The sequence below is a fragment of the Heloderma suspectum genome, chromosome 7 (assembly GCF_057233095.1).
Source record: "Heloderma suspectum isolate Gila_16-S chromosome 7, 16-S_ref, whole genome shotgun sequence".
NCBI classification, from domain to species: Eukaryota; Metazoa; Chordata; class Lepidosauria; order Squamata; family Helodermatidae; genus Heloderma; species Heloderma suspectum.
Genome location: NC_139464.1, coordinates 96,085,025 through 96,112,074, shown reverse-complemented (window position 1 = coordinate 96,112,074; position 27,050 = coordinate 96,085,025). Strand labels below are relative to the sequence as shown.

Below are 27,050 nucleotides of genomic sequence, written 5' to 3'. Positions count from 1 at the left end.
CCTATGGCCACTAGTCAGCTGCTAGATGGCCATAGGATATCTGGTTTTCTGGAAACCGACCTCTGAGCCGCACTCCGAGGTTGGTTCCCAGAGAACTGACCTTCCCCCCCTTCTGCGCTTGGAAGAGGCGTGTGGAGCAGCTAAAATGGGGCGTTCCGGGCAGAAATGCCAGTACGACACATCCTGTGTTGTCCAGCAGCTTCCTCCTCCGCTCCACCCTCCTGTGACAGGCAAAATCTGTCTAACCGAAAATACAGGGCAGGAGAATCGCAGAGAACAATCCCCTCCATGCTTCTCCTGCCCTACATTGGATAGGCAGTTGCCCCTGCGTTCAGAGGTGGCCACCTATCCCAATAGGATTGCGCCCTTAAAAGAGAATACATACCCACATAGTTCATAAACACTGTGCTGTACCTAGATAAGTCTCTCTAGACGTTATTTCCATCTAACATGCTGGCTAGGGCTGTGCACCACCTCAGTTCCAGATCTGAATTCTGAACTGAAGCAGGGTGATTCAGACTGAATCGCTTCGGACCAATCCAGACAATTCTGAAGCCCAGTTTCCCAGTGTGAAAGAAGTGCTGGTAGAAGGAACAGAGAGCCCTTTATTATTGGATTGTGCTAGTGTGGCTTCTTCCCAGTACCCACCCAGCCCTTCTCAATTCCATTTCTTAACCTTCCCTTTCCCTTAAATCCTTCAAGATTCTATATAAAAACTCTCTCTTCTAGTTGTTTAGATTCCTTGCTTTTCTGCTTGTTCTTTGGCTCCCCCCTTCTCAATTATTATCTCTTCCATTCCCATTTTTGAACTCATCTATATTATTTTTTACAAAATTCTCATCAGTCAGGCTTTACACAGGTAAGTAACATTAGTGTTATTTTCTTCCCCCCACCCCACCCTTTGGCTTGTGTAGGTAGTTTTCTCTTTTGGTATCTGTTTTTCTTTTGGTCGTGTGTGCGCTGTGTGAGTGCAGCATACATATTATTGTGCACAGTGTGTGGCCAAAGCAGCGGGGCAAAGCACTACACACAATACACATATGGAGCATCTTACTCCCAATGCGTGTTGCAGCCAGAGAGGTTTAACTTCTTTCTTCTGTTAATGAGAAGAGCCTCAGGTCATCTTGCACTGAGCAGGGGGTTGGACTCGATGGTCTTATAGGCCCCTTCCAACCCTATTCTATGATGCAGTGACACTGAATAGTGGCAGATTCAGGACAGAAGTACTAGGGGAGAGGGGTTATTTTGCACTTTAAAAATCCTCACAATTGTCACCTTAAACACCTTCCAATTAGGATTTCTAATCCCCTGTGTGGGGCTCGACAATTTTTTTAAACCTTTTTTAGTTTTTTGGGAAAAGAAACTTTATGCATGGCTAGCACAAAAGCCACTGGACCTGTCTGTCCGTCTGAAACTTGGCATGTTCAGTCACCTCAACAGGGGGTGCCAGGTGTCCAAATTTCATGTATTTATCATAAAAACTAAAAGAAAGTTATGGCTGTTTCTGTTTTCCAATACAAGTCAATGGGAAAATATAAACTCTGAATTATTTGGATTTCCATATCTTGCTTTGGATATGGAGTCCGAAATGGGTCAGATCGGGTCCAGTCTGAATCCAGAGCTCCAAATGAGCCTCCAATGTGGCTGGGGGTCCATGCAGTGCCATAATGCTGGCTATATAGCTCAACTCTGGCCTTTAAACTTCACCACTAATAATTAGACGTTTTAGACAACACATTCCAGCATTTCTAGACCATTGGCCATTCTGGCTGGGGCTGATTGGAACTGAAGTCCAAAACATCTGGAGGGCATCAGGTTGAGGATGGCTGAAGTAAAACATCTAAGCTGTGACATAAAACCCGTAAGAGTTGGCCACTAAATCATAAAGAGCTGGGTTACACATTATACTTGATAGGAAAAGCAACCTGGTTCTACCTATTAAGAACCCTGAAGGCTCTCCCCTCTACAGGCAAGGAAAGCTGGAGAAGCTTGAAAAACTTGCTCATTCAACCTTAGCTTTCCCCTAATCTCAGGAAGAACAAGAACTGAATCATACAGATGAAAAGAAGCCACTGGGCTTTTTCTTTCTGTTCTTTCATGCAGCTTATCTTCCCGGACATTTCTGAGGGGAAGTGTAGGAAAGCTCTTACCTTTGTGACCAAATTTTTATTGCTTAACTCAATCCAAAGTCTAACATCCCCAAAACATTCTACTTGTCATGTTTATATTCTTCTGCCAAGGATTTAGAGCAGGTTGCACTTTCTAACAAGCCTTTCAGTGAAAATTACACAAATAGCAACGAAGGTTATGGACAAGATTCTTACTAGGTACGCTAGATCTAGAAGACACATGCATTTTACAATTATGTTATCTTCATTATAACACAACAGCAACTACTGACTGTACATTTTCAAAGCAGCCCTCAGTATCCGATATGAGACCTACTCTAATATAGTACCATATCAAGTGAAAAATCAAATCATGAAAAAGCAATAACTATTTTTTAATCAATCTGAAATGCACATTAATCAAGAAGCTCTGGAAACTGTCAGCCTAAGGTAACTATTGCATGTTTTATCCTGCCATGTCTCAGCATTTATATCAGAATTACATTTGAAGTTTTGCAACTCTCACTTTAAAACTACTTTATCATTCTTTTTGGGCTGGTCAGATATTACATTGGCATCCATTTGTGGACTTGCAAAGAGTTCTCCTGGCAACTGCATTTGAATGAGCATCATTATATACACACATACAGAAGTTGGTTGAAGCAACCTGTCTTTTCCAGATGCTTCAAAGTGTTGCTTGGAATTCATGTTGTTACATACAACATCTGTGAGCACTGTTTATGCAAACACAGCTGTTAGGTGGTCCAAGTGCAGCCTAGTGCAGCCAAAGTTTGAATGGGATAATGTGAATGGGGTTTGGAGTAGTCTCTGTCATGAGAACTAGGAGCTAGAAAGAAGTTTGGTAATTCTGGATCTTATGCAGATTCTAAGGGGCCAAAGGCATGACAAAAATATCACTTGAGAAAGGAATTTTATTTCAAGCTTCTAAGGGGGTATTACAAACCATAGAGAATAAAAACATTAGAAAGTATTCCAAAATTGGCTGTAGCTTTAAAATAAAAAATCAAGCAGGTTTTACAATGAAGAATGCTGTTCAATGAAACTGTTTTAAAAGATTTTCAAAGTACTGGCTTTGCCATATTTGCTAACCCATTATAAAAAAAATTGGGCATAAATATTTCGTGCATTCATATGCATTATTTGGTGTTGCATATTATATACCTTGGTACAGTATTTAAGTTATCACTGAAGAGTCCAACACAGTGCACTTATAAATAATGTAATCCTTATAAATCACATTGAAAACATACTTGCCATTTTCATAGTTACAAATTCAGTATTCCAGTGAACATAGAAATAAAGTAGCTACAACAATCAATAGTTTGACTTTATTTTTTTAATATAAAAGTTATTACTTGAAACCCGCCCTACCATTTTCCCTCCCTAAATGTAATGCTTTACCTCTTTGAAATAAAAATAAAGTACTAATTCTATATACATCACATGTACCATACAAAAATGTATCCAAAGTTTCTATTGCTACCAAAGTGTTCTAAAATTAAAAGTTACATAAATCCCCTCATTGAAACAAAGATTACAAGTTACAAAAAAGTCAAATTACACACAACCCATCAAGTTATTTTATACAACCATTTCCAAGACGGCTTTTTCTCCCAAAGCAAATTGTCTTATGTGCCTGTATAAAAATGTATATCAATATACTTTCTCATTTATTTCTCTTTATAAAGCAAAGTAATACATTTTCTACAATAAATATAACACAGGGAGGCACATAAAATTCAGGGGAGATAGATGAGATATGGTTTTTGCAACTAATAATACACTTACAGGCTTTAAGCCAGTTTTGCGTAAAACACAAATAATTTTTAAAGTTATCTTTTGGGCAACAATGGAGTGTTTTTGGTGATTTTTCAAGTGATGTACATAGCATTTTTTTTTTTTTTTACTTCTGTTGTCTTTTTCACAAAGTACCCTCCAATATAATGTACTTTCTTCTTTTAAAATACACATTAGTTGTTGTAAATTTACATCTTAACTATGTGGTACTTTGTGCAAAGATTAATGATTTATGAAAAATCAAACATTCAGAGGTCTTGTTAAAAGCTACAAATCACATAAAGTTACATAAGCAGCACCATATCATAATATATGATTTAGCCAAACCTATCTGATGTTATTTACTTCAAGATTCACTTAGCATCTTAAGCTGGAAGGTGGTGCTTACAATTTTTTTTAATGCGGAAAGAAACTGAAGTGACAATCTATCCCTTTCCCAGCCAAATAAAAGAAATAAAAAGCTACATCTAAAATCAGAATAAGTTAAGAGTTGAATATACATATATATATATACAGTTTATGAACACTATGAACAAGATATTTTAGTGGAAAATCCTCCAAACGGCAACACAATGATAAAAAAAAAGATCAATATGGCAGTGGTGATTCAGAGGAGCTGCTCAAGGAACTGCAGAACTCTGCCACTGGATCAATGATTATGAAGCTGTATCTTCAATACATTCTTGTAGACAAAGGGGTTAATTTGTAGGTCTCTATACAAAGTATTTTTACGCCTGGGTGACAACCTATGTTAGTCAATATCACTGAAGTCACTGACTGGTTCTCCATGAACTCTACTTAGATGGTTCATAGCACGATCAAAAGCAACTCTTACAGCTTTACGAATACTTGAGTTCCGACCTTCCATCATTTTTAACTTGTCTATTGTTTCATCAATCCCAAGTGGAATCATTTTGGATTTTGGAAGCCATTGCCTGTAAGTGAACAAAACAAAACAACTTATGTAGTTATCACTTAATTTTAGAAAATCCCAAATAACCTGAACATTGTATGTCATGCAATATACTTTCTAAAATGTCTATACTTTCCTTCATTTTAAACCAATGCTCAAAGCAGTTTACAACATATAATTAGAATCAAAATCTATTAAAAGTCATAATGAGAGAAACAGCATAAATAAACAGTATCAGTATCTGAAGATTAACCTAAAACCTCTAAAGCTATAAAGGCAAGGTGAAATTAGAAACGTTTAGTCCAGTGTCTAAATTTATACAGTATCATTGGCCAAATAGGTTCCAACAAGAGAAAAAGGACCTACTTTGTGCATTCAATTCATATCCTATTTTCTACAGAAGTGGGATGTGAAACAAAACCGCATACAAATGTGACAACAGAGGTATGTGTGTATAGGAAACTACTATTAGGTATGCTGGACCAAGCTGATTAGGGCTTTATTAGGTCATAATCAGTAGGAAATTAGCAGCCAGGCAGCCAGTGTAGCATGTACCCTATACTCAGCACCAACTAGAAGGCAAGAAATGCATTCTGCACCACCTTTCGCTTCCATGTACTTTAAGGTAGGGGTGGGAAACCTATCTGCCACTCAGGTGACTGACTACATTCCCATGGGGGAAAGTGGTTGAGAGCAAAATGTATACCCTCATTCTCTCTCTCACCCACTCTTACACACCACAATCTCTATGACAATCTCGCCCCTGCCCCCTCTCTCTTTCTCACACACAAAACATTTGTCTTCTGTGCAGCAGTGGGAAGAGAGCTCCCCACACAGCATAGAAACGCAATTTGAACACACAGAAAGGGTTCTCTTTTTCCATATCCAAATTGTTGACTTCTGTGTTGTGTGGTGAAGCACTGCACAGCACATAAACACAGAGAGCTCCCTCTTCCCTCTTGCTCAGGAAATAGTGAGCAGTGGCAAAGAAGAAGCTGCTCTGTCAGAACAGCTGCTCTGGGGCTCTGCAGGTGCCTTGAGGCAGCCAGTTTCCTTCTCTCCTTGATCTTCCCAAGGGGTGGGGCTTAGAGGAAGGACCCTGGCCAAGCTTCAGTGGGCTGTGTGGGGAGGCCTGGTGGGCCACATTCGGCCTGTGAGCTGAGGTTCCCCATTGCTGGTTTAAGGAAAAATCTCGTATTACAGAACATTACACAGTATTTGATCCACAAGGTTACTTACCAGTGGCCATAACCGCTATAAATAATCATGCATGTTTTACAGGAAGGGACACAATCAGTGAGTTAAACACAACTTATAAAAAGCCTGGGGAGCACAGCCATCACCTACCCATTCAGGAGAAAGGTGTGAACTAGTGCTTTGAGAGGAATATGGCCCCACTTAAGGCAGACAGTCATGCCATCAACAAACCACATAAATTCTTCTATATTGCAAGCCCATTTCAACATTTATATATTGATCTATCGTTGATATATTGTTGTATCAAGTTACTTTGTGTGTCTCTACAAGGCAATGGCCCAGTTCACACGATAACTGCGGCTTAAACAAAGCCACGGTGTATGCATGGCACCATTTGCCTAATTACCTGCCCAGGCACAGCTTGTCATGTTGTCTGAACCCAGGCAGCATGGCTTGTTTGAAGAGGAAACAACCCTCAAATAACCCAATAACAGGCCATGTGTTATTCGAGGGTTGTTTCCTCTTCAAACAAGTTATGATGCCTGGGTTCGGAAGACACAACTAGCTGCAGCTGGACAGTAATTAGGCACATGGCACCCGCCATGCACTGTGGCTTAAACAAACCACTGTAGCTTATTTAAGGCACAGTGATTGTGCAAACTAGGTCAACATGAAAGGTTTGGTCTAATATGAAAATTAAGAAACTGTTGCAGGAGCCAGTTAATTTTTATTTCTGTACATATAGCAGACAGGTATTTTTTAAAAAACACACACAACAACACTGATGCAATATCCTATTATGATCTCTAAAAGTAGAAACCATGCATCTGAGGTATGAAGAAACATGTGAGACTATATAGGAGGAATCTGCTTTTTCAGAAATTTGAGCTTTTATGCTCCCTATAATCAGACAAGGACAACAGAATATATCCTTTAAGCACAAGATACACAAAAGAAATATTCAGAAATGTCAGGTATAATTCTTGTTGAAGCATTATTTTCCAGTCAAAGAAAATTCTAAGATACAAGTTTTTGTAATACTTTGGCTTCAGTTGCATTCCAGAACTCCAGTATGTGCACACTCTGCCAAACACGATTATCTGCTTGTAAAGTCTCAATTTTACATCTCTGCATGCCTGAACTGGCACACCATTTTGCTCTACTACTTCAGCAAAGCTCCACTTCCAAACCCAGTAAGGAGCTATGCAACCCAATTCATCACATTCTCAACTTCCCTTAGAGCTAAAATACATAGGACTTCTTGGTTTGAGGAAGAAAAAAAAAGTTACGTACCAACTTCTTTTATTGTCAAAAAATAAAACCAAGAAAAGCTTCTCATCCGATTTGGTCTGCATTTGCTCTCCAATTTTCAACACATCAAGGGGTGGCACTGGTATTGTAACACCATTGTGATGACCAGCAACACGAGGCATTTTAGGGTCAATTATCTATAAAATAGGGGGGAGGGGGAAAGGACGGTAAATTACTAGCCTCTGTTTTTAAAAATTCTTTTTATATACACAAATACTAATGCAAATTAAAAAAAATGGGTTGGATTAGGGTTAAGCATGCATAGGGCTGTCAAAAGCCACCTTCTCTCCACCTTCCTGCCCATAGCAGCCCCCCCCCTCCAAATTTAGCTGAGGGTCAGGAGACCCTGCTGATTGGGGTAGATATGGCATGGGGGGGCTGATGGGGGGGTTCTGAAAATTTATGTGGAGGAAACTTCTGTGTGCGCTTAACTCTGGAGACATTTCACACACAAGCTAAGCAATGTGGGAATGAATTCTAACATGGTTGATATGGTTAATGCCGCCACACAGAAGATGCTCTCACATGGTCAGATCCCATGCTGCTAAGATAACATCTTAGAAATAAATTACAACTTTTATTTAAAAGAATGGAGGTCTGAATTTGTTATGCATTATGTTTGAAAATGCCAATTTGTTATGGATACATTCAGAAAACAAGGTTATGGGTGTTTTTTTTTAAGTTATTGGAGGATTGACATCTTTACTCACTGAACAATGGGACACCCATACAGGCCTGTTGCTTCACCAACTCCAGTGGCAGTCACTCCCTGTGGCCACCACACACATAGTGAGCTAAGTGTTTATTATCCAGTATAAATATATTTTAAAAACTAGTTGTTAAGAGGGGGTACTTGCAAAATTGGATCTACATGATGCATATATAGAGATGGACTCTGACAGCTTCAACACATGACAACTATCATTTGTCATTTCATGAACTGAAATGCATGAGATAATAAATCAAGCAACTGGAATAAAAATTGACACTTGCTTCTAGTCAGCTCTAATGTGCACTACAAACATAGAAACATTCAGGATTACTACATAAAAATGTTCAATCTGTAAACTGTGAAATTTAGCTAATTTTAATTATCTTGGGTTTTGCTGATGGGTTGCTAACTCACCAGTGCTGGATAGGAAGGATACCCACTGCATTTGGCCCACACAACTTTTAGAGGCTCAAGGACAGAACTGGAAGCGTCAGTAGAAATCCACATGCTGCTGTGTCCAACTTCTAAAATGAATAGTTATTTCAGAATGTAGTTCATTATGGTTATTTGCAAACAATATACTGGTGTCATGGTGGCCACTGAGAAGACAAATTACATGGGTACTTTTTGAATAGGGCATTAGCATGAAGTAGTTCCTATATGGTTTGGATCAGTTTTAATCATCAATCTCCCCCTCTGCCCTAGCTGCCCCAGTCTTTTGCATGATTAAAAATCAGCACAAACCACAAAGGAGTTGTTTCAAAAGAAAGCTTTCCATGCAGAAAGGCAGGCATGTTGCCAACATAATGTTTGAAGTGGCACAACATTACCACTCACTGGCTGATTGGGGTAATAGTGTCATGGAACATCCAGTTAAAATCGTATCTGCAAGTGCCACAGATTTGTGAGGTATCTGGGCTGGATCCAGCTTTAGGTGCATGTAACAGTGCTGATGGAAGTGGACTTCCCTACCAACTTCTCCACATGGTTTTATATACTGTATCGTTGTATGCTGCTTTGGGAGAGCTTCTGCCCTGAAAGGTGGCCAACAAATATTTTAAATAAAATAAATGGAAGTCCTTTCAGCTCCCTGAAAATGCTACACAGAAGGTTGGAGGACCTTGCTGAATAGGGTAGGTTGTGGCACAGGGAGCTGAGGTGGAAGGAAGGTGCCTCTGCCGAATTCCCCCCTCCCTGCCAAGCTTACCCTATTCTGCAGGGTCCCTGACCCTCTTTGCAGCATTTTGGAGGGGCTGCCATGGGGAAGTCTGCTTCCACCATCCCCACTGCATATGCCTAAATCTGGATGCAACCCATAGGGTTTACAATTTATATTAGATTGACAAAGAAAGCAAAATTAGCATGAATGAGATAGGCAGCTCAGGGGAAGAAGGTAAGGGGAGGCTGGTTCAGGGAAGGCAACGCTAAATGGGTCATGAGAAAGAGACTTATGAAAGGGAAGTGGTTTGATGAATCCAACAAACAAATGTCATGGAAATAGTTGAAAAGGTCAATGGAAGTTGGATTAGTTGTGGATAACAGAATGTGGGGAAAGGAAGTAAGAGAAATATGGGTGGAAGAGGGTTTGTACTTTCCATGATCAACTTTGATGTGTATGTGCATGTGCACACATGCACAAGCAATAGGGTGAAATATGAGACTGATCAGAAGAAGAGACATCTAGGCATAAAGATCAGGTGCAAGGTGGAAAATCTCTTTTATACACAATGGAATAGTCCAGTGGTAGATATAAAAGGGCACGGCCTTTGAGTCAGTTGGGCATAGAAACACATAACTTGGGAAGACACAGCCTTTTTTACCTAGAGAACAGACAGGAAGCTTTAAAGGTGGCCAGACGTTTATTCTATGCGTTTGTGTTTTTTTTTAAAGTTAGTTACCAGCTGCAATTCTTGCTGCTTTTGCGTAGTTTCCATTTTCAATGCATGATATCAACTCACTTCTGTCTTCTAACGTGTGTCTTCGTATAAGAGCTGGTTTGCCTTTTCCACATTTTGGCAGGCTAAAACTACAAATATGTGAAGTGTTACTAGAAAACATTAAAATAGTCATTGTTTGTTTGCAGATACAAAATATAATTCTGTTTCTTTACAGTGTTGCAGATATGGTTATTTATATGCCAGTCTTTACACAGCAATTGTTGGCCTGCCCACTTGACTTTGGCAACTTACATGAGCCAGCCTGAATAGATACAGAACCGTTTCAGTTCCAATTCAGACAGTTCACAACCAACATACAAGATTTTTTAAAATTCTGTGGGTACTCACATTTTAAACTGTACTCCATGAGTTGGATCCTGAGTTGTTTTTCTGTTTGTGAAAGGTCTCATTCCATTTGTGGAAGGGTCTGCAATCCAGTGGAGACTCCCAGTTGAGGAAATGGGGAGGCAACTTTCCTCCCCATTTCCTCAACTGATTTCCTCCTGAAGCCCCTCATGCCACCTCTCACACTCTTCCAGAGGTTCCCCCAACTCTCCAGAGTGGATTTTCAGGGGGTGCAGGAGAAAGGAGGAATTGGTGAAAGGAAGAATTGGTGAAACTTGCCTCCACCTCTTCCTCCACTGGGAGCATCCCGTGAGCAGAGTTCTGCTCATGGGTAGTCTAAATCCAAGTCATTGTATTTTGATTGTATTTTAGGCTAAAGACACCACGTTTTTACCTTGAATTACACAATAGGCTGTTACTTGAGGATATACTAGACTCTGATGCACAACGGCGACGAGGTTCAACTTTTCTCCCTGGAGATTCATCTAATTCCGAGTCTTTACTACCATCCCCAAAACCATTTGAAAGACCTGGCAAGTTAACAGAGAAAAACATAATTTGAAAGTGTATTACATTTTTAGACATGTCACACACACACACACACACACATATATATATATATATTTTCAAGTGCATGTTTTAGAGTCTCTGCTAATAGAGCTGTAACATGTGCAAGAAGAGAAAATGCTACATAATTAAGAGATAAATAAGAGAAGCATGCAAAAATGTGCAGACACCAGTGAAGAAATAGGAAGTCAAGTCAAAGGAACTGATGATCATTACAAGACATACCAAACAGTGCTGATCTTAATACATGCAGAACCAAGTTTGAAGAAACAAAAGAAACAGGACTAAAACCTCATTAAATAACGGCTTCGAAAACTTATTGCCTAAAATTGCAAAGGTATGAGTAAATACAGCACTTAAGCCATCCAAATTGTGAGAGAGTGCACACATTCTGCTCATCCACTGGTCAGAAGAAAATGGAAGGTTACCGTCCCTCATCCCTGAGCACTTAGGTAGATGAGACTCAGTCATAGATGGGCAAAAGTGCTTATTTCCATTAGAGTCTAAAAAAATCTGACCCTACTGTCTACAGTTTCTGTCCCATAGATAGGACTGCACAGAAGCCAAACACAATACTGAACAAGTCCAAACCTCCACAACCCAAGCAGTCTGACAGCTCTTAATTTTTAGTTATTTTAGTTATGCATTATTTTGCTTCAGAATTGGGGACGAAGTAGTCTAATAACCACAAGGAAACATTTGAGAGATGGTTCAATGGACCAATCAAGCTTGTAGAGGATATAGTGATAAAGACTGTCAATGTTCTTGTGGTGAACAGTCTAAGCAAGAAATTATGTATCTTTGGAGGCCTTAAATCAGGTGTTTCCAATGAGTTTAAAAACAAAAAACAAAAAAACCTCTATGGAAGAAATAATTTTTCTTAAGTTAAGACAAGTATCATGTGATGTTCAAATCACATAGCAGTCAATCTAACAGTGTATGAACCTGCTGCAATAAAAACCAGAGACAACCAGCTATAAGACAGAATGCAGACAAAACCTAACAGTGACTTCTCATACTACGATTTCCCTGTACCTACATATGCTCTGGTGGAAGGAAATACGTTCACATAACTTGGGAAGCAATGTCAGAATCTTTTCCTACCTAACATTAGCTAATTATACTGCTAATTGACATGAAAGTAGGTACAGAATAGTATATAGTTGTGGGGTGCAGACATTGGCCTCTCTCTATTAAGGACACACATTTCCTTACATTGGAATATGCTGGCACAGGGAAACCAATGTGAAAAATAGTATTCAACAGTTTGTGCCATGTTACCTGTGAAGTTTTCCTGAAGTTTCCACATTAAACAATTCCAATCCATAATTGTGTATATGACCATTCTGTGAGATAGTGCATAGGCAAAGATGATTCCATTACTCAGAACAGTAAATATGTGCACAAATCTTAGTGAAAAAAAACTATTAGAAAAAGCAGTTACAGGGCTAAATCCTCATGCAAGAAGATCTCCAACCTCCTCCAAAATGGAACAACTTAAGTTGGAAAAAAAATTATTCACAATTATACACGTAAACATAAATGTAACAGAATTTGAAAAGCAAGTGAATCTGAACCCAATCCAAGTAATATATACACACAGGGGATGAGAGCGGGAGCTTGAAGGGCCAGCATCGTATTTCTAGGAGCAGCCTGCCTGGAATTTTTGAGCACTACCTACAAGTATGATGGGACGAATTGAGCTGTGTGTGTGTGGTTTTTTGTTTTGCTGCACAGGAGAAAGTAGAATATATAAGACCTAAACTAGAACAGTGCAGTTTAAAACACTTGCTCATATACCTCTATACGAGCCCAGGCACAAGAGTTTGAAACCACACGCAACTGAAATTTAATTCCCTACATCCCCACAGTATTCCATGACTTAAGCTCTGCTGAGTTGAAAAAATATACGCAAAATGTATTTAAAAAAACACAAAAAGGTAAACAAACTATTTACACAGAAGAGATGCTGCTGGGAACAGACACAGTTCCATATACCATTTTGGGCTGGCCAATAAGATTTACCTGATCTATATCCCACTTTTCCACCAAAACATGGTGCTCAAGGTAGCGTAACTGTATTAATGCAAACGATTTAACAAAAATAGTTAGATTATTATGAGGGCAAAAGCACTTAGGAGCTGCACAGAGTCCCAGAAAATGATCTGTTGGGCAATGGTGTGTCTGAGAATCAGTACTCAACCTCTTCTGCAATTGAGATGTTCTGTTAGATGCACCCTGAAATCTGCTTCAAATGCCATTTCAAAGGCTTGTTAAATTTCTCCTGATCTTTCCATGTTTATAAATTTCCACTAAGTTGTACCAAGCAATACTTCAGCTAACAACACTCCATTCTTTGCTACAACTATTCTGAATAACATTCAGAAGAGAAGCCATGTTCGTCTGTTTTAACATGGAAGAGTTTGTGGCATCTTAGATGCCAACTGCCTATGAAAGCTCATGGCCAACAGCCCATTTCAGATCTACTTCATTTCTGATGAAATAAGCTCTTGTCTACACAACATCATGCCACATGATAAGCCTGTTAAGGTGCCCCAGGAATTGTAAAGGGCTCTTTGACTACTATTAATGAAACTGTTCTACAGAACAATCATGTTTTTACTCAAACTTTCAAACACTGAGAGGGAAACTTCTCTTGCAAAAACCCAGTATCTGAACATAGATTGAGTACTTTAACACTGCTATGCCAGAGTTAACATATATAAAAATCAAATAGACCACTCCCCACCAGATAAGTATTGTATACTGATCTGTCCAAAAACTTAATGAAGAAGCAAGCAATTCTGAAAGAACAGAAGGCAAGGGAAACATATTACAAGTTGAGAAATATTATTACAAATGCGAAAAAGTAAACACAAGATATTGTATTTAGGAATTCAATATCTCCTTGGTTTTAAGTAGTCAAAAATGGATTTTAACCAATTCCCTCTCTATATAACTGAAGAATACAGGATTGGGCAGGCTTATCTAGACATCAGCTGAGGCTACAGCAGGCAAGCATTTTCAACCATCAAGGAGATGGAGGCAACTACATTGGCACTTTTTTGCCACTCAGTGCTTGTGTAAAATCATATCTTTGTGTAAAATTTTATTTATGTTTCAATAACTACTTCCGTCTCCTTTTTATTTCCTAATATACAGATGTTCATATTTTATGAAACCAAATAAAGGTGGACAGAAAAATGGTTACCAAATTTGGTGTAAGTACTATGAAGTTTAAATCCTGGCCAAGGGAAGATTAGATTGGTTTGCAGAGTAATGGAGATGAAAAGAAACATTCTTAACCAATCAACCCACAAGGAGCATGTTTGAGGTAAGAGTTCTGGGGATTGGTAAAACTGCGACCAATTTATGTCACATAGATTGCAACATATAACTTTATAACTTACGGAGATAGGGAAATATACTGAATGAAGAGCATAGGTTCATATATATCAAAGACTTCCTCCAACAGTGTTCAAGATATTGATTTTGTTTTAAGGATGGCTGGTGTCTCCAACATGATCCAAAATAATTACTTGAAATGTAATTGTCTTTCTGCGTTCCAAAATGATCATTACATTGAATTCCAGTCCGTGTTCAGGATAATAGAAAATAATTAGGATCCAAATAGATAAATACTCAGCATATTAGTTAATATGAGAACCTGGAAGACAGTGAAAAAGCCATTTAGTCTTACTGAAAGGAAAAAGAGCTTTAAATAAATAAGCCCTCCTCCCAGCAGTTTCCAGAGCAAGATTAGCAAAAACTATGCAAACTATCCATGTATTCTACTAGCCATATTTAATATAAAATTTGAAAGTGAAAGACTGAAATAGTCTCCACTTTGAATCAACTGCTCATCACTGAAAGCAGTAGCAGCAGGGAACTCAGGGGGCATTTTTAATATAGATAATGGGCTACTTTTTTTTTTTTTTTTTTTGCAGGATTGCCTTCCAGTGAAAGAAGAGGACAGATAAATTTTTCCTATAAATTTCAAATGTTAGCTATGCACCTACATTTAGAAGTCAACACCAGTAACTCTGAGGATGCCTAAACAGTGCAGAAAGACATTAGCAAAGAAAGTATCTTGCACATGTGAATTTGGAGTGTATATTGTAGGCTAACATGTCTAGGGTCACAAGACGCTACTGAATTAGTTTTCAGTACATGAAAATTTAAAAAGGAAACATAGTTGTAGGTTTGGATTTAACTAACTACAAAACTGTTTACTCTTTTCCCAAAGTTTGCTTTTACCAGTGGTTAAGAAGTTCAAAGAAAGCAGGGAATCCACAGAATGAACTGCTGATGAAAAACATCTTGGGAATCTATGTACTGGATAACAAATTAATAGAGCCTCCGAACACAGGAGATTTTAATGTGTTAAGAGAATTATTTAGAACAATGTCCTCTGCAGTCAACTGCTAGATCTTATGCTGTAATACAGAGTGTTTCAGAAACAACATTTCTAATTATTGTCAATTTCTCCAAGAGAAAGGAAATGGGCTTGAGGGCATTTAGGTTTCACAATTCCAAGGGCACACTCAGCATCTTCTTTCTGGAACCATCCCACAATTTTTCCGTATAAACATTGCTGTGTAGAAAAGTATAGAAAGAGCTTTGCTTTTCCACAATGGAGACATATTCACAGAATGGTCTTGCTAACATTTTAAGTATAGTACAACTTTATCATTTTCAATTATTTCTAACAAAAACAAGATGCTATTTTCCAGTTTAGGGGATAGCTTATAATTTTTTCCTGCCAATCCTATACTCATGTCAACTACACACTAAGCTAGAATTCTGATAAATACAGTCATAAGAACACTAGGAAGAGCATTTTTCTGCAAACAGACTTCAAAAGATAGCATAAACATCTAGGATCCAGAAAGAAACAGCCTTTTCTTTTTGAAAGCCAGAAGGAACAGTTGTTTACACCCACAATACATGCAAGCCTCCTTCAAGATACTTATTTGAAAAAGACTGGAGCAGTGAAACATATTTCCATTATATGCAATCAAATGAAATGGACTGCAACCTTGCAATCCTTTTACTCAAACTGTTCACAGTCTACAAGAAGACTACTAGAAAGTCTTGTGAAGACTGCAGCAAAAGCCAAAGAGGAAAATATTGAGCCACTTACTGTACTGACATTTCCCAGAGATTTTATAAATTTCTAGTTTTATGGAATGTCTACATGGTTTAAAGTAGAGTTGTATATAAGAGGCTTTGAACAGAAACACACACATATAACAATCTTAGAGTATTTATTTTTCTTTTTAAACTAGTGCCACTGATACAACCAATATCATAGAAAACCTTGCTTCTGGGCTGGGGATTATAACCATATTCTTTCTAGGTTTTGCAAGAATTTAATATTCCTGAGCTAATGGGGTTATTGTGGAATACATGTACTTCTCAACAACTGTGGAGAATTTCCTGTGCCATTTCATCTCCCACCACACCTTTTCCATTTAAAAAAAAAATACATTTAACTTGCTATCCATTCCAATTTATCCCTGTTGAAATGAATGAGAAGGTGCAACTAACAACTAAGCTAACTAGAGTCCATTCCATCTCAAACTTCATAAAAAATGAAATTTATGATGCACATAAAATGTCAAGTTATTTTCCCTAACATATTTTGAGGTCATACCACTCCAAGAGCACTGTAGAAGATTTTTGTTTTTGTAAAAAAAAAAAAATCTGTACACTGCCATGCATATACAAAAGCCCCATTACAAAGCACAGCAGGGATGTGTTAGGTCCCAGGAACAAATATTACCTTACGGGGTTAATTCTGCTACAAATTGGCATTAGCTTGACACAGGAGTTAATAGCACTGATTTCTTATTTATTATGTTCTTTGGGGGAAAGCCCCTATTAGGCTATTGGGGTACATTGGAGCCCTTGTATTATTTACTATGAGGCCACTATTTTACCTAGACGTATTTTGTTCTCTGTTTTGCCTTTTCTTTTAACACTGTGGTGTCCAACATACCCCAGTAGTTTTTGTGTTAGCTTAAATTTTGGAATGTGGTACCAATAAAAAAAATATTTTCAAGCACATAGTTCAGCAGCATGAAAGGGATAAGATTCCTCATAAGTATGCATTCAATGTTGCTTGAAACACTGGTAGGGGACAGTTGGAGCAGGCATCAAAATACCCATCTGTCAAAAGAGACGGCCTGTAGCAAGCAGAACAGATCCTTACCCACAAGAGTCTTAGTTCCACTGCTGTTTTGATCAGGAAAGAAACAGTAGGAATCCCTTCAAGCGCTGGGAGCAACTCCCACTGTTTCTTACTTCTCCATACCCCCACACAAAAGAAAGAAGATCCTGCCAACCTCTCAAGCCCTCTGTGCATTCCAGAGGATGCAGGGGAGCAGATTTATGGTGACCACAAATAATTCCTGGCTATCAAGACAAGCAGCATTTGAGGACTTGTGGTTGAAGATCTTTCCTGAACTTGTGGTATGTCATTTTCTCTGTCTGTCTACCTGTCTGAGGTTAATGTACATAACTGCTCAGCGGAGAGGTTCTGAACACACATGTTAAAAAAGGGAGTCCACCATGAGCTAGTGCATCACCAGTTGAGGGAATCAAAAGAGCAAGAGGAGGTATACTTTGGTTTGGGGGTTCGCTATGTTCCCATTATGGGAGTATGAGCATAAGCACGAAGAACATATGCAGGAAAGTTTTGATCAGTGGAGATTCTAGACAAGAAAAAAAAAAAGGCTCTATTTGTAAAATATTGACTTTAATACTAGTCACCCCCTGTGGCTACTAAAATAAGCCCAGTAGGTACTCAGAGAAGTTGTCTGATGATTTTTAAAAAATAATAATGGAGTAACCACAAAGAACATTTCTCTCTGCATCAACACAGTTCTGTGGAACACTGATAGAAACTGCAGTGGGAAATGCTGGCGGTGGACACTCAACCACAGAACCCAAACTCTTTAGTCTTTTGTCAGTTTCAATATCACTTTCACTAGCATATGAGAGTTGGAGTAGACCACAGAACAGCTTGCCATATGATGCATTCCCAGTAACCCAATACCCATCAAGAGGCAGGACACGGTGAGTTGGATCCAGAGCTAGTTAACCGCATGTAGGTCCAACTGCAATTAGTGTAACTTAAGTCCCACTGATTTCAACGGAACTGAAGTGTGACTAACTTGCTCAGCCCAATATAATCTACCAGCTGCTTCCCTTGAATGATCATAGTTGAAAACCTATACCCATCACATTCTCTTCAACTGAGCTCCTGGTCACAGAAAAAAAATGATATGGAGGCAAGACAGTAGTTAGGACATCTAACAGCACTTATGTTAGTCAGATCACACACTAAAATCACCAAGTTCACTGTATCATAGGTCTGTGTATCTTTAGGGGTGGACTATAATTCCTGCTTGTGAGTTTTACCAAAGTATTTGGTTTACTACTATTGGAAACAGAATACTTGTGACAAGGTACTTGGAAACTGCCCTACTTCGGCTGCTTCAAGCAGACAATGAAAGGATAAACCACCAAAACTTTCTACCTCTGCAAACCAATAAAGCGGCTTAACTCAACAATTACATGAAATATGCCTGTCAAGAAGCTTATGCTTAAACTCAAGCTGCTCAAACACAAGGACAGCATAATCAAACCCTATTGTGCATGTGTCAAGTAGACCCTGAGAACTGTTTAGAATTATATACATTTTGATCTAATACAAACATATGGTGGGTTTGCATGGTCATAGAGGGAAAATAAGCCACGTGGCTTATCTTCCCTCCCCAGGTGCGCTGGTTATGAACTGCCTAACTATCATAATTACCCTTGCCGGATACAGCTGTTGTGATGTCCAAACCCACCAAGGGTGGGTGGCTGGGGTATGTTCTCTATTACCTAACCATGTTTAGAAGACTGGCTGTGTATAATGAGCTCAAACACTGCCTCTCCTTTTCCACACAAATCTCCCTCTCCCTTTCATGGTTTGCTTTAAGTATGATGTGGTGTTACATCTACATTGGGGCTAACAGTGGTAAATGCTGGCAAACATTGTCCTTGAAACCAGGGCTCTCATGTCTAAAGCAAACCAATAAACTGAAGTGGGAGAATGCACAAGGGAGCGAAGAGCACTCAAGTCTGCTCCAGATCTCCTAACCATGGCAACTTCAAAAATGTTACATCTACACAGGGCCATTCAAGATGGAAATAAGTTCTTAATGTAAGATACAGTTCATCAGGTAACATCTACATAAGGCCAGGATGGTAATAACCAATGGGGCCTTAGACTGAGGAGTATGTAAATGGGGATCACATGTCCCTAAAATATAGAACAGCAGCTTGCAGGGGTACTCATGGATTATCACACAACAGCTATGGCAGGAGTGACCTTTTCTAGCTCCATCTGGTGCTTCTGCTATGTCCTCTCCACGATAACTAGGCTAATGCCTCCATAATCTATGCCTTGTTAATCTCTACATTAGACCACTCTACATTCGGTTGCCTCTGAAGGTAGTTTGGAAACAAATGGTCCAAGTTTCAGTGTTTAAAAGTTCACCTAATATAGGCCAACAGGATGACACAACACCACTTCTAAGGGTCTTACATCAGCTATCTTTTTGTTTCTGGGCCCAATTCAAAGTGCTGACACACACCCTGGGTCCTGGTTATGTGAGGCAACACTCCTTCTCATCTATCCCCCCTACTCCATGCACTGAGGTCATCTAAGGAGGTTCTTTAAGTGCTTCCCACCATCTGACGCATGACAGGTAGTCATAAAATCTAGAACTACTTGTTAAGAGGCACCCCGCCCTGCTTAGTGAGGCTTTTCTGCCATCCTTTCTATTGACTTTTAAACAGTAAATAAACCCCCTTTTTAATTCAGGGAGCTTTTAAATCAAGGGTGGGCAACTTCGGGTGGTACAGGGGCCATTTTTGCCCCCCAGAACTCCCCCCCATGGGCCACACCTCCCCTTGCAGCTCCAGAACCTTTTTTTTACAGGTACCTGGAGCAGCTATGGAGCACTAAAAGGTCAAGAAGGTTGCTCTAGATACCTTATTTATTTGTTAACAATTTGGGTGGGCAGCAGGGTCGGCATGCAGCCCTGCAAGTTGCCCACCCCTACTGTAAATGAATTAGGTTTTCAACTGAATTTTTTTTAAAACCTGGGTGTTAATTATTTTGTATTGTTAGATGTTGTTTACTAATTTATCATATTTTAATCTTGAATTCTGAATTGCTCTGAAATATTGCTATAGAGCAATCTATAGAAAATTATAAACATTCATTCCCAAAGTCAATGAAACACCACCATGGAGCCATAATTTGGGCTTTACATGTTCATAATAACTGTATTATTATTTGTAGGACTAGGTACTATATTTAATCTGGACACGCACACACTGTGTGTTAAAGAATGTAACAGGAACAGATACATATGCTCAACAGTTAGCTAGACATTAATAGTTTGATTCACGGATCTTTTAATGGTTCTGGTACATGGATTCAGAATGAATGTTTCTGAAGAGGAATTTATAAAGAAGTGTATATGCACAGATAAAGATAACCAATCCTCTTGAGCTGCTGACAATACTGCATTTTATGAATTGATTTGGCATACATTTTGATAACTTCTCAATATGTAAGCTTTAAGTATTTGTTTACCTTTTTTCTACAAATAGCAACGTGCACCTAGGTAAGAAATTGAATTTCCTGACGCAAATATTTTTGAGGGGTAAAAAACCTAGCTCAAATGCTTAACAAAAAGTCACACAAGTTTGCAGATAGGATTGCTGCATACTTCTCACATCTAGAAGACGTCCACGTGTCCCAATATGTATGTGAAATGCCTGATCAGGTGAACGTTTGGCTCTGACTTCAACAGGAAGAAACCCCTGACCATGCAGGAGTTGCTGTCACATCAGAGCTCCTGTGCACTACATGAATTCTTGGATCAATCTATGCTGAGACTGAGTGCAATGATTAAGAAGCCAGTTACTTACCATAACATTTTCAGAAGACTGAAGTACACACTTTTTTCAGATTAATATAATTAAGAAATATGCTTAAGCTGTGAGAATTGTCTTTAGCATGTGTATGGTAAACTGAAAATATGGGCTTGGATCCAAAAGTGCACATATGCTTTTTCTAATATGCATTGCATGAGAACAGTGAAACTAAATCCAAAGATGTTCCTGAGCAAGCATGAAAACTGCTACAGAATGTACCTACTATAGCACAAAGTCTTGTGCAAACATTCATGGAATGGCACTTGCAGTTATTTTCCTTCCAACTCAAGGTTCCTTGGATCCAATCCATAAATGTTATGGCAGAACTACACTTTACACTGAATATGGGCCTGCTTCAGAAAATGGAACAAAGGAACTGGTCAAAACCTTTGTTTGGGTTTGAGCACAAGTTCTCCAGTTGTCTTTTAAATAGGAAAAATTATTCTCATGTTTCAAAACAAAGGAACCCATATATGCAATAATAACTACAAAGCAAACATTATAACATGATTAGTAGGAAAGGCTTGGAGGAATAACCTTTCATTTGATTTAAGGAAGACCAGATCACAGACAACTATTATAGCAAAAACGCAACCTCTAAATATGAAGTTAGACAACATGGATAAAACAAATTCACTGAGATCACAATATATCAAGATACAAACAAATATAAAGCTGTATATTTACATTATCAATTGGATGTGGATGATTTTAATATTAAATAGATTATTTATCCATGTTATCATCAAAAAGAACACTGAAGCAAATGTTTACCTGTATCCAAACGCTTTACAGGGGACTCATCATCCACCTCAGAATCTCCACATGCACTCCTTGATCTTTTCCTGGGCTGCAGTAGTGTCTCCAACCTTGGAAGGACTACAGACAAAAAGGTTTTGGTCCCTAGCTGTGGAGAAGTTGGCTGGGTTTCAGTGTTCTTTGCAGACTTTGGGGGGCTTACACTTTTCGATTTGCAGAAGAGAATTGATGTACGTCTGTTTACATCAGTTGATGACTCAGCTACAGCAGAAACAGTCGACTCACTGAGATTACTGTCAAGTAAGTGTTCTGGAGTGTGTCCATTAATTTCTTTCTGAATGGAAGTACTATACAATTCATTGCCAAATTTTACTCTTTTGTAAAGTTTATTCTGCTCTGGATTGAGTTCTACTGGTTTGAGGGTTGGTGGCTCTGAATTAGTCTCCGAGTTTGAAGGAAGAGGTAATGCATCTGATGGTTCAAGTTTAGGGGGAGATTTATCTCCTGAAAAAATTAATAAAGTTCGATTTTTGAAAACTGATAATTATAAGAGCTACTACATAAAACTTAGTATCAAATATGTAGCCCACAATAAGTTTTATTGTTTGATACAAAGTATAACACCTCATGTACATAAACTTTAAACAAACTATCCTAGTTAATGCCTAGATTTATGTGGGACTATAAGCATGGAAAAGATTGGCTCTAATCTTCAATATATTTATTCCATAGTAGCAAGTCCCACAGGAACCACAGGACTTATTCTTAGTATTATGGATTTCAACTTAAAAGTGACCTGATTTGTGTCAAAGATTTAAGTCTCTAAAATACTATATAATGTGAGAGCCAATAGTATTTCATGACTTAAAACTGTTTATGAAAGTACTTACAATTAAATGCAATAAGCTGAATAATACTTATTAAACTTTTTCAGTTAACTTTTTTTTTTTACTTTTGCATCCTTGAACTGCAAGAATAAGGGGCTTTGCTAAATTAATATATTATTAAGAACTGCAACACAACCTTATAGTTATGGCTACAAGTTTCAATTCAGTCAAACTTGCACTTAAATCTTAATGGAAAATACTTGGCAGAAACTATCAGACTTATTTGGGAAGATTCAGACAAACTATACTTCTCCCAATTCCTTTCCCCATTATTTATTTCAATGCCAATTAAGACATTGTTTACAGCAATTATGTGCTAGGGAAAGTCAACCATGTTTGTTTTCACGCACAAAAGGTTCCAATGCTCAACAGTCCATATACAATCTCTATGAACTCCATGAGGACATAAACACAGCAACTATTTGTATTGAAGTACTTTGTCAGTATCTTAAAACTGACAATATTGTATGGGTGCTTTAGTGTAGTCAGAACCCAAACAGTCCTTGATGATAGCTTTCATTTCCCATGGGTTTTTCCTCTCATATATTTTCCCCTTACACCTGCTGAAAATATTGAGCAGTTTCCCCCTACAATCTAAGTCCCAGCTTCAGATTTTAACTTCATTCATATATTTGACTATAAAAAGAATTTCAAACATCTATACATTATTTATTCATTCCTTAACCTTTTTATTTTGTTTTGCACAGGTTTAAAAAAGTTCACCTTTAAAACCTAACTTTTAAAAAGCAGTTCACTTTTCTTAGGATTTTTATTTAGAGGGGGAGTCATATCAACAGGCCCAAATGTCATAAACAGAGGAGCAAGGGCAGCTGATATGTTACGTAAAACCACACAAGGCAAGATGCGCGGCCATGATTGTGAGAACTGTGTGATGTATTCAGTGGTGTCCATTCAACAGCAGAATGGACTAACGGACTGAATTTCCCTTTGCCTCCTGCATGCACCCCAAATCTACTCCAAAAGGTCGCGGGACCCCCCAGAGCAGGTCTGGGAGGCATGGAGGGGGAGAGAAAGGAAAGGGGAACTCCCACTGCAAGAGCAGAACTCTATTCGCATCATGCTGGGTTTAGTCTTGCAGGGCTAATTGATATGCACACGTGAGGTATATGGACAGTCACCATAAGAGGTATGTGAGGGGGGGAAGGGAATATCAATCTGTAAAAATGTGAGAAGCACTACAACTAATGCAGCTTTCCATGGAGTGTAGCAGCTGGATAATCACTTGAAAAAAGGCAACAGCTATCTAGCCACATTATTTAAATCTCACCTCTTCATACATGCTCTTTCAAGTTTTACTATACTCTCTGGAATTATTTCTAATTGACATTATAGTCAGTACGTGAAAAAAACACTTGCAGGCGCACACATAAAACTACAGAGAACTAAAGTTTCAACAGATTAGAGTTTTTATTGGTTTTAGAGATGTGAAGGCCTGGAAACCCCCCAGAAAACATTGGAAAAAACTGTTTTTTCCCCGAGGATGGTCCCCCACACCTGCCAAATTGGAAAAACTGAACAGCTTTGGATTATGAACTATTTTCTTTTATAATTTAAGACAAAATATTTATGTATTGTTACCCAGCCCTTACTCCCCTCAAAATTATTTCTAAAGACTATGTAATAAAAACACTTTTATAGAAAGACTAGCGATGTAAAATGCCTGGAAATAATGAAGCCATGGGGGGGAAATTTTTTTAATCTTTTCTGTAACATTCCCAGCATAGTTATTTCTTTCATTCCTTATTAAAATTATTGATCTAAAGTATATTTTACTGATTGACATTTATGCTCAGTTTCCCAACATGTAAGTAGAGTCATCATTGTGCATTCTTGACAGTTTGGCTTTTGTTCTATAGAGTCCTGTGTTTCTGATGCTCTAACAGTCATTTAATGTAGTTCTAATGTATTCAGATAATAATTACAAATTTATTAAGTTTACTTTCATTAAGATATAATGGTAATTATATGAGCAAACTAAGTTAAACATAAAATAAATTTAGGAACAGAAAGGCAACTCTATGTTCCTAATTAGCCCTGCCCAACTTGATGCTCTCCAGATGCTCTACAGTGCCCAGCATTTCTGAACACTGGCCATGCTGCCTGAGGGTGATGGAAGCTGAAGACCAAAATATCTCGAGGGCACCAGGTTGGGGAAGGCTGTCTTAAAGCAACAATGTGACAATAGATCTGTAAAGAGCACTACAAAAGTAAGTATTGCTTATTTTTCCATTTTTCCAAAGTGGAAGTCCCCCTGCAACCCCCAGAAAAAAAAATGCCCCCTCCCGCCTTAACATTTCCGGAAATTTTACATTTCTAATTGGTTTATACAGAAAATAACTTATTTTACTGCCGTAAGACTCTGAGCTGTTATCTTGTTAACAATGAAGTTATTTGGAACATCGTCAACAGCTTCAGTCAGGAAGAAATCTGATATCCCAATATGCTGCTAATGCTTAATAATTTGACTGTATTTGACTTTTTTGTTGAAATTATACTTTCTTTTGTCTACTACAAAATGTGCAGTTATTATTTTCTACATTTATTTTTCCCCTACTTCTCAGATGGCAAAAACGGAGATACATCTGTTTAGGCAGCATTGAGTACAATGCTTTGCATCTCTCTCTCTCTAGTGTTGGGTATATTCACAACCTCTCTTGCACAAAACATAGGCATTTACACCTTTGAGGCTGCAATCCCATGCAAGCATAAGTTCCACTAAATAAAGTGGATCTTACTTCTGAGTGAAAATGCATAGCCTTGCTGTATAAATTTCATAATATGCAAAATAGTACAATTTATATGCTATGTTATAGATCATGTATTTATGCTGTTCAAGCAGTAAAATAAGTTTAAGTTTGATAAGAATGTATAGCATATATTTCAATTTTTCATTGCCCACTCAACAAAAATGGAGTAGAGAGGGAAGGACATTTTTCCCAGCATGGCTTGAAAATTTCTGGAATTTTAGATTATAAGGTACTCTTGGAAGCTGGGCACAGAAAGTGGTGAAAGAAAACTTAAAAAAAACAACAGTTATGTAGTAACCAAAATTAAATTTAGAACCTACTTTAAAAACCAACACAAGCTTGCAAAAGTGTAAGACGTCCAACAACTAATACTAAATAAGCTCTTCCAGCTTCCCCAAACATCTGCGGTAGTTACTATCAACTTATTAATACTGGTTTAAATCAACAAATCTCTTACCTTCTTCTTCACCTTCACCTTCTTGTTCTAATGCTGAATTTTCTTCTTCAAAACTTCCAATACCTGAATCAATCTGAGGGGGCTGATGATGTTGCTGACTTATCTTGCTGCGAATCAAGTTAATTTCCTTCTTTAAAAGCTTTGCTCGTTTGCTCCTAGACCCACTGGATTTCATTGCACAGGTGAGATCAAGTTTTTCTAACAACTCTCTCAGCTGCTCTTCCAAAGACATGTGCACTCTGTTAGCAGGATTCAGTAACCTATCCACTGAAGTTAAAAAACAGGCATTGAACAGTATTTTTTCCATAGCATTAAGAACATAGCTTAAACAGTGTGACTGAAGCAGCAGCAACAACTCTCAGTAACTAGTAGAATTCTATTCTGCTAGTGAAGCTGATGCAGTGCAAAGAGTGCAACAACAGTTAAAAAAGCATCCTATACTAGACTAACAGAGCAGAGCCATTAAATTCCACCCCACCTGTCTTTTAAAAGTATTAAATCCCTTTATACCCTTGATACAGCATTTTGCTGACACAACATTGCACCAATGTGGAATGGGGCATAGCTCAGTAGTAAAGCACTGACTCTGCATGCATAAAGTTACAGGTTCAATCCCTGGCATCTCCATTCCAAAGTATTTCTGGTAGCAAGTCCACTGCCTGAGACCTTGGAGAGGTACTGCAAGTCAGAGTAGACAGCACTGAACTCAATGGGCTGACTCAGTGGCCCAGTTCACATGTCATGGCAGCCCAGGGTACTTTTAAAACTCTGGGTTATCATGAACAAGCCAGTGTTCTAGTTCACACAGCTTGATCACGTTCGCTTGGCTCCTGCTAATGGGAGGCTCTGTTCCTGGCTTCATTAGTGTGATGTCTGAAGCTGGAACTCTGGCTTGTCTCTCCCCTGACAAACCAGAGTTGGAACCTCCTGGCTCATTCACAGTGTGCTGGTTCATTCATGGTAACCCAGGGTTAAAAACAACAACAATCTGGGTTGACATGATGTGCAAACTGGGTCAATATGGCAGCTTCATATATTCAGTATAAATAGACTATTCCAGCAGCTATTCAGATGCAATGTCAAGTGCTCTTGATGACTCCATTCTCTTCCTGCCACCCAAATTCCTAAGCAACATGAACTGCATAGCATATGAGGACTTAGTGTGGGAGGCACATAGCAAACAGCTGCAGTTTAACCAAGTGCAGGGGAGTAGGCTGGGGAATTTCATACTCCACAATAAAGAAAGATAGGTGACTGTCCAACCTTTTT

At 38.5% G+C, this 27,050-nt stretch overlaps 1 protein-coding gene across 6 annotated transcripts in view; it reads right to left on the bottom strand.

Annotated features, from left to right (window-relative positions):
- Positions 1–953: 953 nt before the first annotated feature.
- BRD1 (bromodomain containing 1) overlaps positions 954–27,050 on the bottom strand; it is a 42,875-nt gene continuing 16,778 nt past the window's right edge. For 2 of the 6 annotated variants that reach the window (XM_084810946.1, XM_084810944.1), the window contains exons 7-13: positions 25,782–26,048; positions 21,685–22,173; positions 10,736–10,871; positions 9,958–10,085; positions 8,474–8,583; positions 7,330–7,484; positions 954–4,861 (exon numbers count right to left, since the gene is read on the bottom strand). In XM_084810946.1, the coding sequence (XP_084667072.1) occupies positions 4,678–4,861; positions 7,330–7,484; positions 8,474–8,583; positions 9,958–10,085; positions 10,736–10,871; positions 21,685–22,173; positions 25,782–26,048 (1,469 nt within the window). In that variant the 3' untranslated portion in view covers positions 954–4,677. Of the gene's footprint in view, positions 4,862–7,329; positions 7,485–8,473; positions 8,584–9,879; positions 10,086–10,735; positions 10,872–14,318; positions 14,576–21,684; positions 22,174–25,781; positions 26,049–27,050 lie in introns of those variants that run through there. The other 4 variants (XM_084810948.1, XM_084810947.1, XR_014784462.1 and 1 more) reach the window with 3 other exon arrangements.